The 20,682-nt window shown below is 42.8% G+C and overlaps 1 protein-coding gene across 1 annotated transcript in view; it reads left to right on the top strand.

Annotated features, from left to right (window-relative positions):
• Nucleotides 1-5,640: 5,640 nt before the first annotated feature.
• The window catches only part of LOC146174281 (uncharacterized), a 50,732-nt gene continuing 35,690 nt past the window's right edge, over nt 5,641-20,682 (top strand). Inside the window, exon 1 of the mRNA XM_084584057.1 lies at nt 5,641-5,915. Within this exon, the coding sequence (XP_084440183.1) occupies nt 5,856-5,915 (60 nt within the window). The 5' untranslated portion in view covers nt 5,641-5,855. The remainder of the gene's footprint in view (nt 5,916-20,682) is intronic.

The following is a 20,682-nucleotide window of genomic DNA, read 5'->3' as shown; positions in this document are numbered from 1 at the left end:
ATGGGCTAATGTATAGATGAGGCGCTCAGCGCGAGAGTTTGCAGTGACCTCAGCAAACGAGTGCATACGCTCCTTCGAGAAATCGCCCACGAGGTCCGCCTCTGCCCGGTTTCTAGACCCTCATGCTAAGGAGTTGGCGGCCTCATTGCATGGCGGGATTTCCCGAGTGCGCAGGCACCCAGATGAGCTCAACACGTCGGGAGAGGTGGGGGGTGTTTATATGCAGCAGGCGGTGCGCCGGAGCATGAACCCGGCTTCTGGCATATTCCAGGGCTCGCGAGCATAACGTACGTTACAAGATAAGTGTCATGTTTGGGAAGATGCTGACCCAATAGAGGAATATAACAAACTAGCCTGCAGAATAATACATAGTTGCCTTCTAAAGCATCACTCGCCAAGAGGGATGTGAATCCCGTACAGGGCTTACACGCAATTTAAACAAGTAAGAAGTGTGATATTGTTGACTCACAATATACCGTTTATTCACGCGGCGAATTGAAATTCAAGTTGCGAGAATGTATTTCAATCTTTACGCATGGAAATCTTATGATTTTAGAGTCAGTACTGGCCTCAAGGAGAAATTCTGCTTGAAGTGTCTCCCCTCAGAAAGTTTTCCTCTCGTCCCAATCAAACATTTTCAAACTGCAACACAACTGCCTGGATTTGATAGTACGGAGTGTTTTAGCCTCGAAGCTATCTTCCCTTTAGCCCCCGTACAGTAACGGTATCGTCTAAAAACTTTCCATTTTTCGCGATTGGACAAGTAGGTTATGATGTTGTGATCAAGTAGACCAATCAGGGTTCGGGCTTAACGACAGTTTTCAAGATCCTTGCTCATGTATGGTGTCCGTATGAGTGCCTTCGCGGAGTATTATTGGTTGCGAGCATATCATAAAACGAAATGTGTTTATTTTACAAATGCAAATTTTTCTGTGGTAGTATCAACAAATACAAATTTATTGTCTATCTTTTATTATTTTTTATTGTCTATATATTACTTGTCCCCATGTCCTTGGGCTAATATCTCCTACAGATTTGTCCAAAGGCACGTTGTTTTCATCTCTAGGATGCCTGACACCGTTTTTCTTTCAGAAGTTTCTTCGTGCCGAGTATGACGCAAACGCATATACTTAGATGTAATTAGTGGTGTCCTTCTCCCCGTCTGACAAAACTGACGTGTAAAATGGAAGCTTTCTGGCTTGTAAATATCAACTGCCAATGCATGAAGTTAGCAGCATTTGTAGTAATTTGCTGGAGCTACAAATTCCGACTTTACAGTGGCGTGCACGTCATGCAATGACAATACGAATTCTCGAGGGCTACGCATATGACACTCACTTGAGAGAGAGCAAATTCTGAATTCACTGTTTAAATCTGTGAATTCAAGAAAATATGTCTTCTTTTCTCCTGACTAGAACGTCTCGTGCAGTGCAGTTGTTGGATCTTTCCCTGCAGTAATATATGCCAGCATTAATTACAATACCCACCCGACAAATACTAAGAACTCCGAGCATAGAGTAGTTTCTTGGAGCAGAACATTTTCCCAGATATAACGACTATTCTTAGCCTGTCTTATGAAAATCATTTAAAAAACCAAAGCGCCTCCAACAGTCAGTCAATAATGAAGCGAATTACCAATTTTTTTCCAGCTGCCTTGACAATAAAACGCAACAAGCAAGAAGACCTCGAACAGAAATGGCAGTTTGGGAACGCTACTGGTTTTAAATCACAAACAGCTAATACACAGCATACCATTGCCTGCCCTTATGGAAGGCATAAAAACGGTCAACCAAATGAGTTCTATCGCTTCACCTTGTGCAAATACCTAACACTTAGTGAGTAACATTAGAAATTCCTCAAATAATAAAATGAGCAAAGACGTCTTTTTAACCTACGTTGAAACTCCCATACGGTTACCAAAAAAGCTGTTGCAGTAGGCATTCCGGAAAGCGCATCCGCTTTTAAGATAGCAGGTCAACAGAAAAGCTGTAAATATTCTTACTTCATGCACACGAGTGGCTGTGCGCTTTATTATTACCATCGATAGAGGTATCAATGTCTTCTGTCGAGTAATAATAAAAATGAGCAGTTCGCCGCTGTTGAACATGGGTATCGAGCATTAGTTGCATGCATGTGTGTTGTAAATAAGGTCACATGCTCATTATATCCGAAGTCACGTGGTATGCATGCGTATTCGTTATAACTGAGGTTAAGTGTTCACCTGGTATGCATGCATCTGCATTATGACAGGTTCGGACAGAGTTTCAACTGTCTTTGAATTATGTTTCACGAGCGTTAGGCATCAGCCGCTGCCGCTTCGATCTTGGATCGCTACTGTGCTTCGTAAGATTCTCCTCCACAGGCTAGTCTGGCTTCTCTTTGTTCGATTTTCTCTGCATCCTACCTGGTGCGGCTGCAGTCTCTGTCATTATCGAGATGGCGTATCTGTATGGCATATTTACGAAAGGTGGGGCGGCGCCCGTGCAACTTCCTGCCGATAACAATATTTAATGCATAGCGCGAAATGAAATGATTATGATGATAATTGTACAGCAAGAGATTTAACAATATGTGACGCACGAGCACAAGACGCAATCTTTGGAGTGTATTAGGCCAGGAATAAAGCGAAACTCTCCAACGAATACAGTAGAGCAAACGCTCTAAAATGTTCACTCGCCAAATACGGAAGCATATAGCTCCTCCAACTAGTCCTCAAATTAAGCATACACACATTCGTTAATGAAACCATATGCAGATATTTATGAATATAATAGACACGTTTTGCGCTTACTTGCAGAAACACATTCACGACAGCTTTGAAATGGAAGTTGACACATATATTCTGTGGAATACAAATCATGTACTGACATATTTAATTGCAACAATTCCGATGAGAAAAGCTTCCATCGCCTCTGGTTGTAATATGTATTACAGCAGCATTACATTCAGTTTTCAGTTTTCCGGCTTAGAAATCAGTTTTGTCTACACCACGCTGTTTAAACAAAATCAAAGACAAGAACCCACATGGTGCACCAAGCCAACAGATTGATAAAGAGGGTTTTATTTAGATTCAGGAAAAGAGGCGTATTGTTTGATCACAGAGCACAGAGAAGGCGATGTAGGTAAGGGCGCACTCAACGAGCTATATTTTTTGCAATTTTAAGAGTTACGGGTGCATTGCGGATAATATTTAACTTGTCCTGGTATGATAAAATTGGGGAGAAAAAAACGTTTGATCATACTTTTATCCTTTTTGCAGACCTGTACGATGGCTGTGGGCTACAAGAAGCAGTGTTAGCACAAGTTCTGAAATTATAAAAGAATATCCACAAATGTTTAAAATGTTCGCGAACCTCAGAGAACTGTTCCAGTGTTCGCTACAGCGACACACTGCGTCACCCTTGCCCTTAAAAAGGCAAATCGAAGCTTCAACCTTCTAGATGAACTGGCCGGGCGATTCACTCTGAGATGTATCCCTATTCGGGGCCTCTCCCTGCTGAATAAATTGGCTTCCACGTCTCATATTGCTGATGCACTTGCTTGTTGAATTTGTTTCGCGAATAAAAAATAATTCAAGCAAACATCGCGACCAACAACTTCGTTTTATGTTGTAGCGCCCCACCACGGAGAGCTGAAAGAGTGGAACAGGAAAATGCCTGTGCACTGGAAAAAAAAAAGGGAAAGCTCTATTCTACGTAAAAAACCGCTGGTATTGCGCTGCCGAAGAGGTTTTCGTATGTTAATTACGTACTATATGTGCAGAACATACATTATTTTCTGCGTACTTGGTAATGAGAGGTTTCATGTAGTAGTCCCAGAATGAGATTGTTTCTCCAAAGACAGGTGCTTAGGTTTCATTGTTTTTGGAAAGGCACGTAAATTGCGTATGACGAATTCTCTATGCTTGGTACTGAAGGGCTTCATATAGCATGCAATGGAGAAAATGTGTTTTTCTGGAGACAGGTGCTTCGGTTTTCTTAACACTGAAAATTTCATAGCGCGCATTTGTATTACCTGCGTAACAGTCATTTCAGCGGAAGCAGAAATGACCTGAATATTAATATGTTAACTACAACTATTTCTCACCAGTGAGTTATAAAATTTATTCATTCTGTGTAGCCACATATGTTAGGCATTATGAATAAGATATAGGATAGATTATAGACATGTATACAAAAAGACTTCAAATGCAGTCTGCCCAAAGCTTCATAACATGATCCAGTACTGTGGCAACATGGCATCAACAAATGACATGACCCACTAACGGACCAAGGTGCAGTGCACTTGCAAAAATGCAGGCTATTTCCGACCCAGCTCAAACAACTTTTTTACAGATGCAATTCACAAACACATTATGTAACCTTCAGTAACTATAAGCAGAAGAACGTGTCCCCACAAACGCTGCTGAGTGCATGCACACATCATATAAACGTGTTCTGTTTCCAATAATAACTTCCAAATCATGAATGGTTATAGGATAAATGTCACATGGTATATCAAAGGCCTGCACATAGAGAGCAACATGGTGAAATAACAAACGTCCTTATTTCTGAAGACGGCATGCAATAGATATGTATCGTGTCTTGTACTCTTCCAAATGGCCAGGCTAGAAAAGAGCAGAAATTATAGGAATATTACTGGCATCATTTCATAAAGGCAATGTAAAAGAGCGCAGTGATATCCAGTGCAATAAAAACCCAGCACATACAATTCACTTGGTATAGATCAAAGAGCCCTCAGTATATGAATGTTCAGTTACCTGTAACGCTTGTTTATGCCATCTATTTCAACATGGCTTGAAGGCAAATATGAATATTGCACGCATAAGTATAGTAGGGAGTGTGCAATTGTCTACACCAAGAGTGTACTGTTCGCAGAAAAGAGAGAAATTAATCCATGATAATAAGGCGTTATCTAAGCACATGCATCATAGATTTTCTGAAGTGAATCAGGAACATGGCTAACAGGTTTTACGAAATCAACGTAAAGAATATCAATCTACAATGAAAAACGCATGCGAAAACTTGTGAATTTAGAGTTGAATTTTTTTCACAAGCAGAATGGTAACTGCGAAAAGAAAAAGATAAGTTAGAATTATCATGGGAAGAGTTATGCAGATAGATGATATCCTGAAATTATCCATGCGAAATGCACGTTAAAGAAATATAACTGATGGATCGAACAGCTCTGAGCATTAATCGCACCACTTTGCATAGCTGCAAGGAGTCGTCAGAAAAAATAAAGATCGGCTGAAAATTAAAATTTAAAAAACATATTTTAGCCCTATTAAGCGGCTCAGGTTCATAATGACAGCCCACAATGCACGAGCTCGCATTTAGTTCATGAGCTTGGATATACCATGAAAAATATTAATCGCCAGCATCTGAGAACACGAGGCCTAGTCAATAAGTAATTATGCAAAGTTAGTTAAATCCATGAGCACATACAAATTAGGTATTCATTGAAGAGCTTGTCGGTCAGACGGAAATTAGAAACTAAAATGATTAGAGAAAGAAAAATACACATGAGTACATATCAGTGGTTAGCAGATACAAATATTTCGAGAGGTATGTCAAATTTTGGCTAGCATGTCCTGATGAATAAATTTTGTTGCAAAGCACAACAGTCAAAAATGTATTTTTAAAGCATCTGAGATAATCTTGTCATTACGGAACTTCCTTGCATGTTGGATGTTTAACCTTTATCCCTGATAGTGCTCACCACCCCTCTGCCTCAGCAGCGAGTTTCGACAGACGTCTCTGTTCCTGTTCTCTCAAACACTATTAATCCAAACCTCACGCCTAACCAACGCCAAGAACTGCTGATATTGCTTCGACATCACTAAGCCATTTTTGATGTCACTTCCCCACCACTGGGACGGACTAGTGTTGCACCCCACCGCATTTTTACTGAAGGTAAGTCTATCGCTCGCCGACGGCCTTATCGAGTTTCTCGCTCTGAAAGAAAGGTTATCGAAGAAAGTGTAAATGACATACTCCGTCGCAATATTATTCGTCCCTCAACAAGCGCATGGTCCTCTCCAGTAGTATTAATTGAAAAAAAGGACGGGGTGGTACGCTTTTGTGTTGACTACCGTGCACTCAACAAAATTACCAGCAAAGATGTATACCCGATGCCGCTAATTGATCACGCCCTTGACTCTCCAAGGCGCTGTATATTTCTCGACCTTTGACCTCCGCTCAGGTTTTTGGCAAATACCTATGCATGAGGGCGACAAAGAAAAAACCGCTTTCGCAGCTCCCGATGGCCTTTACGAGTTTGATGTTATGCCCTTCGGCCTGTATAACGCACCAGCGACATTTGAAAGAATGATCGAAACGGTACTTCGTGGCCTAAAATGAAGAACCTGTTTATGTTACCTGGACGACATTGTTATCTTTTCGGCAGCTCTTAACGACCATCTCACGCGCCTGAATGAAGTCCTGACGTGTCTTGCTTCAGCGGGCCTTCAGCTCAACACCAAAAATTGCCACTTTGACCAGAATGAAATTAAAATATTGGTACATCTGGTTAGTCATGATGGCCACACCGCTATACTGACGTATATTAATGCAAAAGCAATTCTTGCCTCGTGAGAGGCGTCATTAGAGCTTGTCAGCTGAGAGGGTTGTCATGAATTGAGATATAAGAACAAAATCATTTCCACAACTGAACACGAACCAGCATCACTCCGTATCCCAGCCGAGCACAACTACTACTCAACGAAGACGTTTTTCTTTATAGCCTGCCTATATAGGCAACACCACACAAATACGGAACTATATGTATACTGCGATTCATCAATGCCTATAATGAATACGGGTTGTTATTAAAATTTTTTCAGCCGTGCCAAGCGATCAAGAAAGCTCACTCACTCGGGAGGTTCGCTTTGAGCTTGATGCATTTCTCTCATATACAGAAGGTTTCCAATAAACTTTCAAAACAAGCTTAAAGCAATTTCACATTTACATGACGAACAGCGCCTGTTGTCTTCTAGAAAAAGTAATTGCACAGGACCATAATATGTATACGGAATGCCCTGATCATTTCCAGCCTGGATGTATCCAATTCGGTACAGGGCCATGGAAGATATTTAGGGAAGTTCTAGAACTTTGCAAATAAAATGAGGCCTTCCAAAATCACTGAAACCACATACAACTGTTCCGGCATTTTTACACGAGAGTTTGGCCATCGTGAGCGACTAACTGCTCGCTGTGTGAATTGACTGAAGTAGTTAAACTTGATTTTATTGACTTTTGGGAGACCTGAACATTTGTCCATAATTCTCTGTGTATAACATCAGGACGCGGAAGGCTGTTCAGAACATTAAAAAAAAAAACTAAAAACAGAGAGAATAGTAAAAATACACAAAAGTGAAATTAAAAATCATAAGAAAAGAAAACTAAACAGTGAAAGATGAAAAAATAATAAGCGCAATAAGACGCGTCTACTCTCGCGACATTAACAGCAAGAAATCCCGTTCATTCACATTTCTCTAGTGCAGGTTCCGCAGTGCTATCTACCTTTAGCTGCTTTATCCTGCAAACTTCTATGTGAAGCAAGTAGGATCAAGAAAATACTTTCACCGCCTTAAGTCTACATGAGAAGCGAAGAAAGCAAGGGAAGGTCTAACAGCCCGAAAAATACTTTGTTCCCAAGAAGTGGTTCAAGATGGCACCCTTGTGGACTCTGAATGTTGGTCTAGTTGCCATTTTACCTTCTTAGATAGCAGGGCCAATTTAATGATTTTGTAAAATGCAAACCGTACGAGATGGAAAAAAATAAAATGGCCGTGTGGCGATAAAAGTATGCCATAGAGAATTAAACCTGCCCCTTATATCTAGCTAGGTGATCAGTTTCGGTACAATCTCAGCGCGAAAATGGAAAAAGAACTTAGGCAAGCTTCAAAAAGACATAACCGCCGATCTAGAATGCGTACGCGGTATACAAATTCGAGGAATAGATCAGGTGTTAGACTCCGCATCGAATACCAGACACGAGAATAAAGCCAATTTTCGAGCAGCTTGCGAAAAATTAACTTCAAACAGATCTGAATATTCGGTGACGTTGCCTGCTTCTGCATGGAAAGGAGGCCGCCACGCCACAAGTAATAACGAACGTTTCGAAGCGATAATCGTACGTTAAGCAACAAATGAAGGAGAGAGAGAGAGAATAATGAGCACGAGAAATGTTGATAAAATGCCACCCTATAGTATTTTCTGGGCTTTCGGCAGTACCAACACGACTGGATTAATTATCGAATTTCCAAAAAGAGCGGAACAGTATTCTTGAAATATTTAGTTTTACGTGAGTCTCTGAAAAAAGCATGCCGAACTATCTTAGAATTTATTATCCAGAGTACCAGCATTGTAACGAAAGTGATGCTTACTGAAAGCCGTCACTAATGAAGGAGCAATTCTGATAGAGCATAGCTCAAATTATTATTGTTGGACGAATGTTACGAAGCCAATTAGAGTAAGGGGAACCAATGCAATTATTATCTTCGATGGAAGAACAAAAAAGTACGAAATTCATACAACTTTGCTTCTTCTACACAATCTAAATTCTATATAATTAAGCAAGCGCGGGCTTTCGTGCTGACTTAATAAAAACGTGCGCCGAATTTGTGACAATGCCCCTTCCTTAAAGATTATTGTCGTAGAATTCTCAATACACACGAACATCGCGTGCACATACATGCGCTCACAAATTCATGAGGCAAATGAAACAGAACGCACAAGTTTCACAAACTGAACGAAAAGTCTCAAAATATCCATATCAATACAATGATGTCCCTTAACGTAAGAGCTGACTGGTGTCACGATACACCTCAAGTCACATCACAAATCGTGAACACAAACATGATCTCACAAACTTGGTTCAAATACACGCAAGACATACCTTCGCCGATACTTCCATACACGACTAGCGCTTCCCGCTTGGAACACACTAGTTCCTCTCAACGTTTTTAGACCGCTAATTCACTTTCTCACGAAGCATTGGATCTTTCTGACGCTTGTCCCGAATCCTTTTCCTACACCCTTTGAGCTTTTCTTACGAGCGCGTTTCTCACTTGTCTTGCTACTCAGACCTTGGTGAGATTTCCGGTTGGAGGTTTGACCCTAATATCTGGTGCTGCCAGCAGGACGCTTGCGAGAAGTAACGCTTGCATGCCTAGTACAGATTCGTGCAGGCTGTCTCATTTCTTCTCGGCCTATGCTGCTTTGTTTGCGCATGCACTTCCAGTCTATCAGCCGCTTCTTCCTTTTCTTTCTTTGGGACATATCCCGGCCTGCTTAACCTCCCTTGGCAGGGCGGAACTCTTTTCTATTCATTTTCACTTTCTTTCCACTGCTGGTCGAGGCACGTTTGCTACGGTTTCACTCGCATAATGAGAACATTGTTCTCTTGATGGAGCATCTCGTTGAGAACCTCTTTATTCTCCATTAATTCTTTCAATTGTTTTTCTTTACTACCATCAGTCGTACCTTAGAACAGGGCTCATTTCCTACTGGAGGTTCATTCTCCTCACTTTTAATCCCTTATTCTTCCTTAAAATATTTCTTGGACTCTTTCATCGCATTGGAGTCCTCCATTTCTTCCATCTCTGAATTATTAATTTTGTGATATGCATTGTCACCATCATCCGAGCTTTAGAGCTCACTAATATTCGACAGCTCCTCATCTAGCTCAGTCATGCACACAGATATGGTGCAATCTAACGTGCGGCTAGAATCCTGCCATTCTTCATCTCCAAGCCTGACATGACTGAGGTTTTTGACCTTCGCAGCTTCTGTGCAACCTGCCATTTTGGAAGGCACCAGTGTCACCTTCCTGAGTAATTTTATATGCAGAACGTGCTTCTCTTTCTGAATTTTTTTTTTTTTGCAGAAACGGCATGTTCAACAATCTTACTCTGACCTCTGGAGCTAGTTCACCCTCTTCTGTGGTTATCAGGGAGTAAGGCGAAACATCTTCAAATAATATAGCCGCAGGCAGCGGCAGTTCTGCAGCCGGACCGTAAGCACTAGAGCACTTTGCCACATTTTCTAGTTCGTCAACCACGCTAGTCATGGAAATTTTTCTCCAAAGTCTGATAGTTGAAACTGCGTGTTGTGAGCCTTCACTATTTTCTGCGTAGACATACCTAGTGTACACCATTCACCTAACGGAGTGTCTTCTCCTTTGGGAGCGACCATCTCCTTAGCATCGCCGCCGTCACAAATGTCGGATATATTTGTTGATCCCGCGCCCTTGATGCTCACAGAGATGACGTCGTACAATAAGTGTTGCATGCATAACATATTCACAACGCCGGTGAAGATCGGAGGTTTCACGTGCACTTTGACTTAAGTAAGCAGTGTAGCGGAGCCATCGAGGAATAGCACAGAAACCATTTATGCCGTAAATTCTTCATAATAAACCAATTCTCTTTTTATAAACACTGCAGTGCTTCCTGCGGTTGTCAGTACGAAAATCGATTTGCCTGGAATTTTTCCGGTGAGAACCGGCATTCCAGCACTCATGGAGTCCGGCGCGGAGCATGCAACTGTGCATAATGCTGGAGTTTTCTCTTACCTTTTCTGCTTCACGTGGTCGGCTCTGCTGTCTGCATCAAAGCATTCTGATGGATAATTGTAGACACATGACGAATCTAGGGTTGGCTTCCACGGACAATGCACTGCTTTGTGTCCCTTACCATCACAACTAAAATAATTATCCATTCCTTTGTTTGCAAAGTATTTACGGCAATCTGAGGCATAGTGGCCTAACAACGTGCGCCTGTAGCATTTCACTGGGGCCGGAATAATCTTGCGCTGTTGTCCCTTTCTTTGGCTAGCGCTGTCGATTGCCCATCCTCTTCTTTCGCGCTTCCTTGACCTTCAAATGAAGCATTTTCTCCACTTGGTGAATTTTTTTTTCCTTGCAATCTTTGATATTTTGCTGCCCTTCTTCGGGCGCCTTCATTTTCCTCTCTCCTAAAATGGGTTCTTTTGGTTACTTCTTGGGCTTTTGCCCATTCTCTTGGCGCCCCTCCTTGAGTTTCTGAGCAACTACTCGAGAGTTTTCTGCCTTAAATATTAGCCTCTGTTTTTCATTTGCAGAGGCTTCTTTATAAATTGGCCTTTGCCATTCATTTACTTTTTGCTGACTCTCTCTTTCCTTCTCAGCCTCTTCTTGAACCTCCTTTTCTTTTCAGTCCACCCATTTCCAATATTTTACTCCTCTCAGACCTTTCCGTAGGCCCATCTCGATAACCTCGAGATTCGTCTTGAGTGAACTGCTCAAATGCTAACATATAGCACTACTCAGTGGACCCTACACAACCCCGTCCGCGCGGTAACTCTCGCTGTCGTTCTGCTGCTACACAGTTTACTAACTGTTCGCAAACCTTTCCAACTCGTTCTCCTTCCTCTGAGCTTGACTGCATCAAACGTCCTGTCGTGAACGCCAAAACTGTCAACTGTTAATAATTATGCTTCGTTAATGATGCGCCACTAATGGTGGGGGCGCTCTCCCGGCCTCAAAGGAGATGCCCTCGACTTGCTTGGCACGCTGAGCCGGAAGTCAACTACCTTGTATGGATAGGTGGGGTGGCCGTTTGGTGCATAGCGTTCAAGCCAAAGTAAGGGTCGGAGTCAGCAGCAACAAAAATTTTATACACAGCAAGATGAGACACAGAGGAATTCATAATAAACTTAAAATGCACGGACGAGAGGTTCACAAAAAATCAATGCCAAACACGCAACTAAAGAGCCATTCAGTACCACAGGGATTACAAGACTGAACAATACACGAGAAAGTAAAAAAAAAAAACTAACCAAATTGTTCAACAGGCACTGTTTCTGACCACCACCTAGGCAGTCGCTATGTGGCCGCCATGTAAGACAAGCGCCGCTCCCTCGCTGTTCTGTGGGCTTACCAGCAGCAGGTGAACCCCGGGAGCCGAGCCAAAGCACTTGTGAAATCGCCGCAATACAAGATCAAACAATGGCTGACTCACACAAGCGACGCGACTCAATAAATAGTGCGCGCCGCGTTTATCTGTTATGGTGCGCCAAGGCATTGTTATGCGTTGCCTTTTCTTCCCACCTTTTCTCTTCCCGTGCATCTTTATTGGTTAGGCACGGCCGAAAATTCGAGAAAAGGCGAGAGAGCGAAAGCACTATATTTGCACCCATCGGAGAGTATGGATGCTTGGGCGAGATGCAGCTGCCCCTTTCACCGTCTATCTCCCCCCTAGAGGTCGGCCGGGATCGGTTGGCTTCCGGCGGCGGCCTGGGCTTGAGGGGTGACTTGTTTATGGATTTGGTCTTCCTGCCGTGAAGGGAGGATTCCTACGACTCTTAATTTCCATGTATCACGTTTAGCGCTAGGCAAGCTCAGATCATGTGAGTTAGCGTTGCTATGCCTTCACAGCTTTTACATTTGGAGGAGTGCACCTCACGACGCCATTTGTGTAGGGTATACGGGTTTGGGAAGGTGCCCGTCTGCAGTTTTTGCTAGATTACTTCTTCCTTCTTTGTGAGAGATATATGGGGGGAGGAAGGGTTTGCCTGGCCATTCTGTAGTGGATGTATATGGATACAACAAAATGGAAGAAACAGAAAAAATCAACAAACTAGAAGCCTCGACCTACCAACCTTACAGGCTTCTCAAAAAGAAAGTAAACAAAACCGCGGAAATAAAGGATGCGAACTTACTTAGTCTTTTCCACTCTCTCATCCTTACCCGAATCCCCTACTCTATCCCCTACTTATAGACAACTAAAGCAGAGAGACCGCGTAAACATCTTCATCGGGAAAGTTGTCAAAATATCCCTAGGTTTACCAGCATGTACATCAACTGAGACGATCCTCAAGCTAGGAGTGTCAAACACCATACCAAAACCCGGAATCTTGATAGGCAGTAACCACTAAACAGGCAGCGGTGGCGTAGCGGTAGAACATCCGCCTCGCATGCAAGAGCACCGGGGTTCAAATCCCGATGCCGCGCAAATCTCCACCGGATGAAAATACAAAAAAAAAGAAAAAAAATCCGCGTGCCGATGGAAGTGCATAAACAGGTTTGGGGTGCGACCTGATGCCGGTGAACATCTCCGGCAACGCACTCCCTCACCACAACAGGAGTTGGCCACCCTGGTGCAGTAATTGGCCTCAACCTCTTATGATAAGCTCCACAAAATGCCGGCCTTCAGTCACCAGCGGCTGCGGAACAACTGACCACGGCGGCGGTCACACCTGTGACGCAGCAGGGGGTGCTAAGAATACCTGGCTCCGCTGGACAGGCCGCCTTTGGAAACTGACCCTAGCAACGTTTAATGCTAGAACCCTAGCTAGTGAAGCTAGTTTAGCAGGGCTGCTAGAGGAACTAGAGGGCATTAAATGGGATGTCATAGGGCTTAGTGAGGTTAGAAGGCCGAATGAGGCATATACTGTACTGAAGGACGGGCATGTACTGTGTTATCGAGGTTTACTTGTCAATAAGTATATAGCGGGTAATATAGATGAATTCTATAGTATTAATGAGAGGGTTGCAGGCATCGTAATTAGGTCTAATAAGCGGTATAAACTGAAGGTTCTACAGGCCTATGCACCTACATGTAGTTATGATGACCAGGCAGTTGAAGGCTTCTACGAAGATGTAGAATCTGCAATGCAAAAAATAAAGACGCAGTATACTGTACTAATGGGCGACTTCAATGCCATCATCATCATCATCATCATCAGCCTGATTATACCCACTGCAGGGCGAAGGCCTCTCCCATATTTCTCCACTTAACCCGGTTCTGTGCTAGCTGCATCCACTTGACCCCTGCGAACTTCTTAATCTCATCCGCCCACCTAACTTTCTGCCGCCCCCTGCTACGCATTCCTTCCCTTGGAATCCAGTTTGTTACCCTCAGCGACCATCAATGCCAAGGTAGGGAAAAAGCATGCAGGAGACAAGGCAGTAGGTGATTATGGCATTGGTTCTAGGAATAGCAGGGGGGAGTCACTAGTTGAGTTTGCAGAGCGCAATAACTTACACATCATGAATACCTTCTTCAGCAAACGGAAGAACCGGAAATGGACGTGGAAACGTCCTAACGGAGAGACTAAAAATGAAATCGACTTCATAATGTGTTCAGCCCCCGCCATTATACAAGATGTAGAGGTAATTGGGAAAGTGCGATGCAGTGACCACAAGATGGTGAGGTCCCGAATTAGCCTAAATCCGAAGAAGGAACGCAACAGATTAGTAAGAAGGAAACCCATGAACGAATTAGCGGTGAGGGGGAGGGCAGAAGACTTCAAGATCTCGCTACAGAATAGGTATTCAGCTCTAACTGAGGATGGCGACATTACTCTGGAGGCAAGGAACAATAATTTCATTGATATCATTACTGAGTGGGCGGTAGAAGTAGGCAGGACAGCTAGAGAGGATACCGGTAAGCTATCTAAGGAGACGAAAAATTTGATTAAGAAACGCCAGAGTAAGAATGCTTCCAATAACAGACCAGATCGAATTGGCCGAGTTATCAAAGCTAATCAATAAGCGCAAGGTGGCCGATATAAGGAAGTATAACATGGAGAAAATTAAGCATGCTGTAAAGAACGGGTGAAGCCTTAAAGCGGTAAAGAAGAAATTGGGCATAGGCAAAAACCAGATTATGCGATAAGGGACAAGGCGGGCAACGTCACCACCAATATGCACAAGATAGTGAAAGTAGCCGAGGCGTTCTATACAGATCTCTACAGTAGCCAAAGCAGTCAGGACCGTAATGAGATTGGCGGTAGAGAAAAATAGTCAGACGTTCCACCAGTGACGCAGGACGAGGTCAAGAAAGCATTAGCAACTATGAAAAGGGGGAATCAGCTGAAGATGATCAGATAACTGCAGATTTGCTGAAGGACGGGGGGGGGGGGGGGGGATATCGTGCTAGAAACACTCGCCACCCTGTATACGCAGTACATGGTGTTATCTACGGTACCGGAACCATGGAAGAATGCGAACATTATCCTCATTCATAAGAAAGGGGACTCTAAGGACCTTAAATATTACAGACCAATCAGCTTAATGTCTGTTACGTATAAGGTATTTAATAAGGTAATCGCCAATAGAATCAGGACAACCTTAGACTGCAATCAAGTGCTTTCTCTCTCTCTCTCATGAAATCTCTAATTCCATTACCACTACATAAAACGATTGCAAAGAAAGTTTCAAGTATACATAAAATCCTGTCGCTGCATGCTCCCTTTCAGTGCATTTGTTTATCTTAAAGTCGATGCAATATCGGATTTTTGCATTTTATTTTGCGATCTGTCATGGGAGAGTTCATCAAGTATGTGTAGCTTCTTCGATCTTATTTTTGATTCTAACCCATACTCCCCATTTCCATTTTTTCACAGTATTAATAGCAGAAGAACGCAATGAGTCGTGATTTTTCGCGGCCAGCTGGCAATCTTTCACTTAATGCCTTTCTGTCGAATGCAACTTGTTCTACTGAAATTGTCGTATGTCATTCTTAACTTTATTGGAATAGTTCACGATACGGTGTGAATTTTAGGAGCTAGGAATAACAACCCTTTTCACTCTTCCAGACTTAAGTTTAGCAATCTCACTTTGCACAATATGCAAATGTTTAGAATGGTCATCTATTTATTCTCTTCATTTACCAACTTCAGGCGATGGGCCTACCTCCGCCATACGACTATGAAAGCACACTATTTATCTTTATTTATCTACACGAAAAAATTTTTAATAGCTTTCGTTCCTGCTGCGTGTATTCTCTCCTTGCATTTCGTATCCTAACAGATTTTAATAATAATAATAATAGTAATGGAAAACAGGAAGGGAAAGGCGCAGTATCTGTCACACTTTCTATGTGGACACCTGAACCGCAAAGATTTTCCCAGCTTTCCTAACAGTTCATTTTGTTTTCGTTAGCAAATCCAGCATACATTTTATTTATAGTAACAATGATATTTTGCCTCTGTTCACGTATCCAGTCTACGTTCCAAAACTGTACTAATGAGCCTGCGACTTCTTGTCGCGCTGAAAAATTTATGAAATGATAATATTCTTGGATGTCGTCGTTTTCGGCGGCGCAATAGTTACGGAACACAGTTAACGGTCCAAACATGGCAAAAACTCCAACATTTAGTCAGCTGTGGTAGAAATGTGTAGACTACTGATTGCCCAAGAGGGTCACGGCATCACAGCAACAAAACCGTACTCGAGAATGTGTAAGCACTCACCGTGAATTTGGTGCTGAAAGAGTATCCAAGTCTTTCATGCAGAGGGCGAGTCAGCTATCGTATTGTTATGCAGACACACGGTCATCTAGGCAACAAAAAGTGCTACTCTATAGAATGGATGGATTTAAATATTTATCTCTGCTATGCGGTCTTCCAGGGGAAATGGTGCAATATTTGAAATTAGAATAGTCGACATTGGTGCTTTAGCATCATAGTGATAAGGCGAAGATTTTGTCCAGGTCATTGTTTTTAAACACTTTAACCAATATGTATTCAAGATTAATGTCATCTTGTGCAAACGCAACGATATCTGTCCAGGCCTTACGCATATAAATTCATTAAAAACAGGACAGAGGTTTCACACTCCGCTATTGGTTTACTATGCGTCTGAAGTAAATTGAAGCACGTGTTAATGGCATGCCAGTTTCTGCTGTATCTCCTCTAATACACGTCATGACAGTTTCAGGAACTACATCTAATAGTTTAGTTTGTAATTCTGAAATCTATCATACGCTTCGGACGCGGGAACAGAGACAGCACCGGGAGAACAAGATATTTATATATTTCAGCTCCAGGTCAATGTAACTGCTGCCCCTCTTTCAGCAGCCGCTACTACAGACACAACTTAATCTGGAGGGTTACGGAAAGCTGCCATCAATTGCCTGCGGGTGCCCGTCTCTACACCCGTTCCCAGAGTTCCATGTTTTATGAAGGTCAAGAGTATAACGACTTGTAGGCGATCAGCGCACACAATCAAAGAGAACAGAACAAGAGATGAGGAAGAGGTGCAGTCCGCCAGAAACGTTTCAACGAATCGAATGTTTTGGTCTTGCCCTGCCCAATGCGTTAGACTTCCGCGAAGGCTAAACGCGTCACACTATGCATCTTAGAAACTAGCCACTCACGATTCTCAACACTTCCAATGGCCGCACGTGTGTGGTGACTGTGGTGGTGGTGATGATAGGTAGTAGAAATGTTTATTGCCTTTTAAACGAGGGAGTTTATGAAGGTTGCCCTGGAGGGGTAAGGCTTTGTGTTCATTTTCAAAAAAACAAAAAGTGGAGTCCCTAACACGGTATCGCAGTGTTCATCTGCGGCCATTGCTGGTTTGGCAAATGCCTTTTTGGTATTCAAAGTCGGAGTAGGCGAATAGAGCCATCCCCAATCGTCTCGGGTGGGTTTTGGGTTAGGGGTAAAGGCAGGGTTAGAAAGAGGTCATTCAACGGAGACGTTTGAGGCTCCTTACGAGGTGTAATACGATGCATTGCAGACCATAATGAATGTTTCGCGCTTGATGTCTCGGAAGCGCAAACTTTCTACTGCAATGGCATACCCTATGCATGTACCCTGGTCACCTCAACGCATCATACCCTCATGCTTGGTAGCAGTCAGGTTGGCAGAGGCAGCATGCGGTTCGTAGCATGCCCTAACCTGAGATATGGACACGGTGACCTCGCAGTCAATTTCGAAAGGCACAAAGCCAACAGTGAAGAGAACTGATGTGCGGAAAGGAGCGCTCTCAATAATACCCGCTTGGCGTAGCGTCATCTGGTTCCAATTTTAGGCTAGAAATGGCGCGCCCTTGGGCCCGACAAAACCATTAGCACTTTGCCATGTTCCCGTCCCTTGACATCTAATGCATTACTATATTCCCTTTTCTCATCCGCTTGCTGTTTGCGCCCCACGGTCATTGAGGATGTCTTTCATTGTAATATGAAGCCCTAGCTGGATGTTTCTAGGATAGCCAATTGTGTAAAGTTTGCGGTCCACAAACTGGAAGCGCCGAACGGCATCCATGCCCTCTCGGTATCACGTCCGAACGGTATATCGGAGGCAACTTTTAAACACCGCAGCTGACGCTCTCTGTCTTTATACTCAAGTGTGAGTAGGATTAACACTTGGCAGCCTTTAATGCGATAGCGTTAAAAGCTTGGTTAAACGGAACCTTTGAGGTTAGCATTGTGAGTGAAAATTCACTGCCAGGGCTCTGGCTGCTTTTAGTTGGTGGCTGACATGGCCGCGCACTATTTGGATGTAGGATTGTCTTACATCATGCCCCTACACGACACGGCCAATTAGGCAGGAACTGCCAAATAGGGTTTCTCCTTTCAAAATGGCGCTTAAGGTTATAATCAGCCGTCCAACATCCGTAAATTCTGAATCTAGCATGCTATTCGAAGCCTCGCAGAGGCGTTCCATACGAAGTAGTTGCGCAGGGCTTTATATTTATATCCCAGAGCATTTCTCATACCATTATATGCTAAAGGCATGCTTGAGATAGGAGAGGAGGAAATTAAAGGATTACTAATCAACTGAGTAGCTAATCCATGTCAGCGAACAATGATCCGCAAGAACAATTGGAGAACAGAAGCTTTTATCAAAATTGCATCCCATTCTATATGACGGAGATTAAGTGCTCTTCCGAATTTCCGAATTTTTTGTTACAAGCTCTGGATCACGACAACATGCCCTCTTTTGCGATAATGAGTTAAAACACTACTCATATTATATGAAAACATATTCTGTTAGTTTTTTATAGTGTCAGGCTTTTCTGTACAACTTTTCTGCGGTTAAGTAGCTTTTCATTACTACCTTTCTACAGTCTCTTGTTGTGTGTTACTTTTTTGATGTAACAAAAGAAAATCCTGATAGCAGTACTGAAATGCCTGCAGTCACACTAAGTTCCCTGTCAAACATGCCACAAAATTTCTGCTATTACAACAAAAGAGCTTATGTATGTTTTCTGACCGGGACCACGCTTTCGCCGTAATTAGCGCGTTTGCTCGAACCGTTAGTAACTGAACTCTATTCAATGCCCGCGAAGACAACCTTGCTTCTCTGAGATGGTACACAAACATATGTTTATTTTTTCAAGTTTTTATCCCCGTATAGGTAACAAAATGAATTAAATTGCTGCCAATAAAGATTCGACACGTCGCAGGAGTAAATGAGATAGTTGAGCAAGTCGGTCTGAACAGAGCACAGGTTACCAGCTCAAACACAGAAATGAATTAACACAGAACAAGCGCCCACACGTGCTAAAATCTTTATTGCAGGAAACACATGTTCCACAACAGGCTTATAAGATACAAGAAAATACAAAGAGCAAAAAAGACTCAGCAGGCTACAGTGAGTAGATCGCTCCTGTAAAGCGTTTGACAAATGTTCACAGCCTCTGAGCTTTGGTTCCGAACTACACTATGTAGCTAGTAGTTCTTCCGCTATGAACCAAAAGTTCCTGAAGTTAATACTCTCTGTGGCCCTGCTCTTCGTGATGGGTAACACTTCCATAAATATTAGACGTGACCCACCATTGGGCAGAGAATAGAACCTCTCCTTGTCTAAACGTTTTTAACGTGCTGTACATATCCAGGCAAATAATTATCAGCCCCACACACAGAAGAGACGAGCGGCAGAGCTCTATGACCTAGGAAGGTAGCCAGGGATAAAAATATTTACAAGTGTGTGTGCGGCATTTTCTGCTTGAGACAGATGACAACGTTTCAGAACAACTGGTAGTGGCACGCACACGACAGAAAAATTATTGTGTCTAACTTGGATCAAGAGTTAGTGTTGTGACAGCGAGCCTACTTCCGAAATTAAACTGGAAAAGATGGTTTGCCTGTGATGGGTTAGCTTTATTGCGCATGAATTCAAACTATTGTGGTGTGGCTACAGATAACCTTTAAATTCAAAAATGGCTAAATGGCCAAAAAAAGGCCAAATAAAATTGACTACTGGCTAAAAGTGAAGAGAAAGCCTACATCGGCTTTTCACAATCACTGATCACTTTTATTGCGACCTATGTTTCATGGAATTCTAGCAGTATACAGCACAACATAACCCCTTCCTATTTTCTGCCATGTCCTACTCTTTAGTCATCATATGAGGCCAATTACGCTTGATTTGCCGTGTCAGATGGAAATCGTCAGGTCTGTATTGGATATTCTCCTCAGTGTTATGACAGTGACAACGGTAAGAAAGATTATAAACTCAGCTGCAGTCATCTCACTTTATGAACAAACATTTTCATCCGTTTAGTAATTTCCTGAATGTGTGTAGTGCGAACGCTGCAAAGTAGCTAAGGTTATGAGAGAAGTTGCAGTTAAGAACTCCGAAAACTCGTGCCCTCTGGAGACTTTGAAGGCCTTTGATATCACACATTAGACGCGTGTCTTAGTTTTCACTTGTATCATAGGCGGCCGTCACAGACTAGATGAAGGCTCATACTTGAGGTCAGTTGTCGCGAACCGTTACCCCTGCGTCTCCCGTTCATGGGTTACTTTTTTTGGAGAGCAAAACCTCGTGATGGCGGCACTCATGTACCAGAAGCCGGTGCTACTAATAATGATCATCAAAGGCATGAGCCGAAACTGCTGCAAAGAGGATCTGGTGGCCCAATCACAATTTTTTCTTCCTCAACAGCATACGAGTACTTTGG

Source organism: Amblyomma maculatum, chromosome 11, assembly GCF_055883805.1.
Source record: "Amblyomma maculatum isolate TAMU_Amacu chromosome 11, ASM5588380v1, whole genome shotgun sequence".
NCBI classification, from domain to species: Eukaryota; Metazoa; Arthropoda; class Arachnida; order Ixodida; family Ixodidae; genus Amblyomma; species Amblyomma maculatum.
Note: the sequence above shows the minus strand (reverse complement) of the source record. Positions and strands in the feature narration are given on the sequence as shown.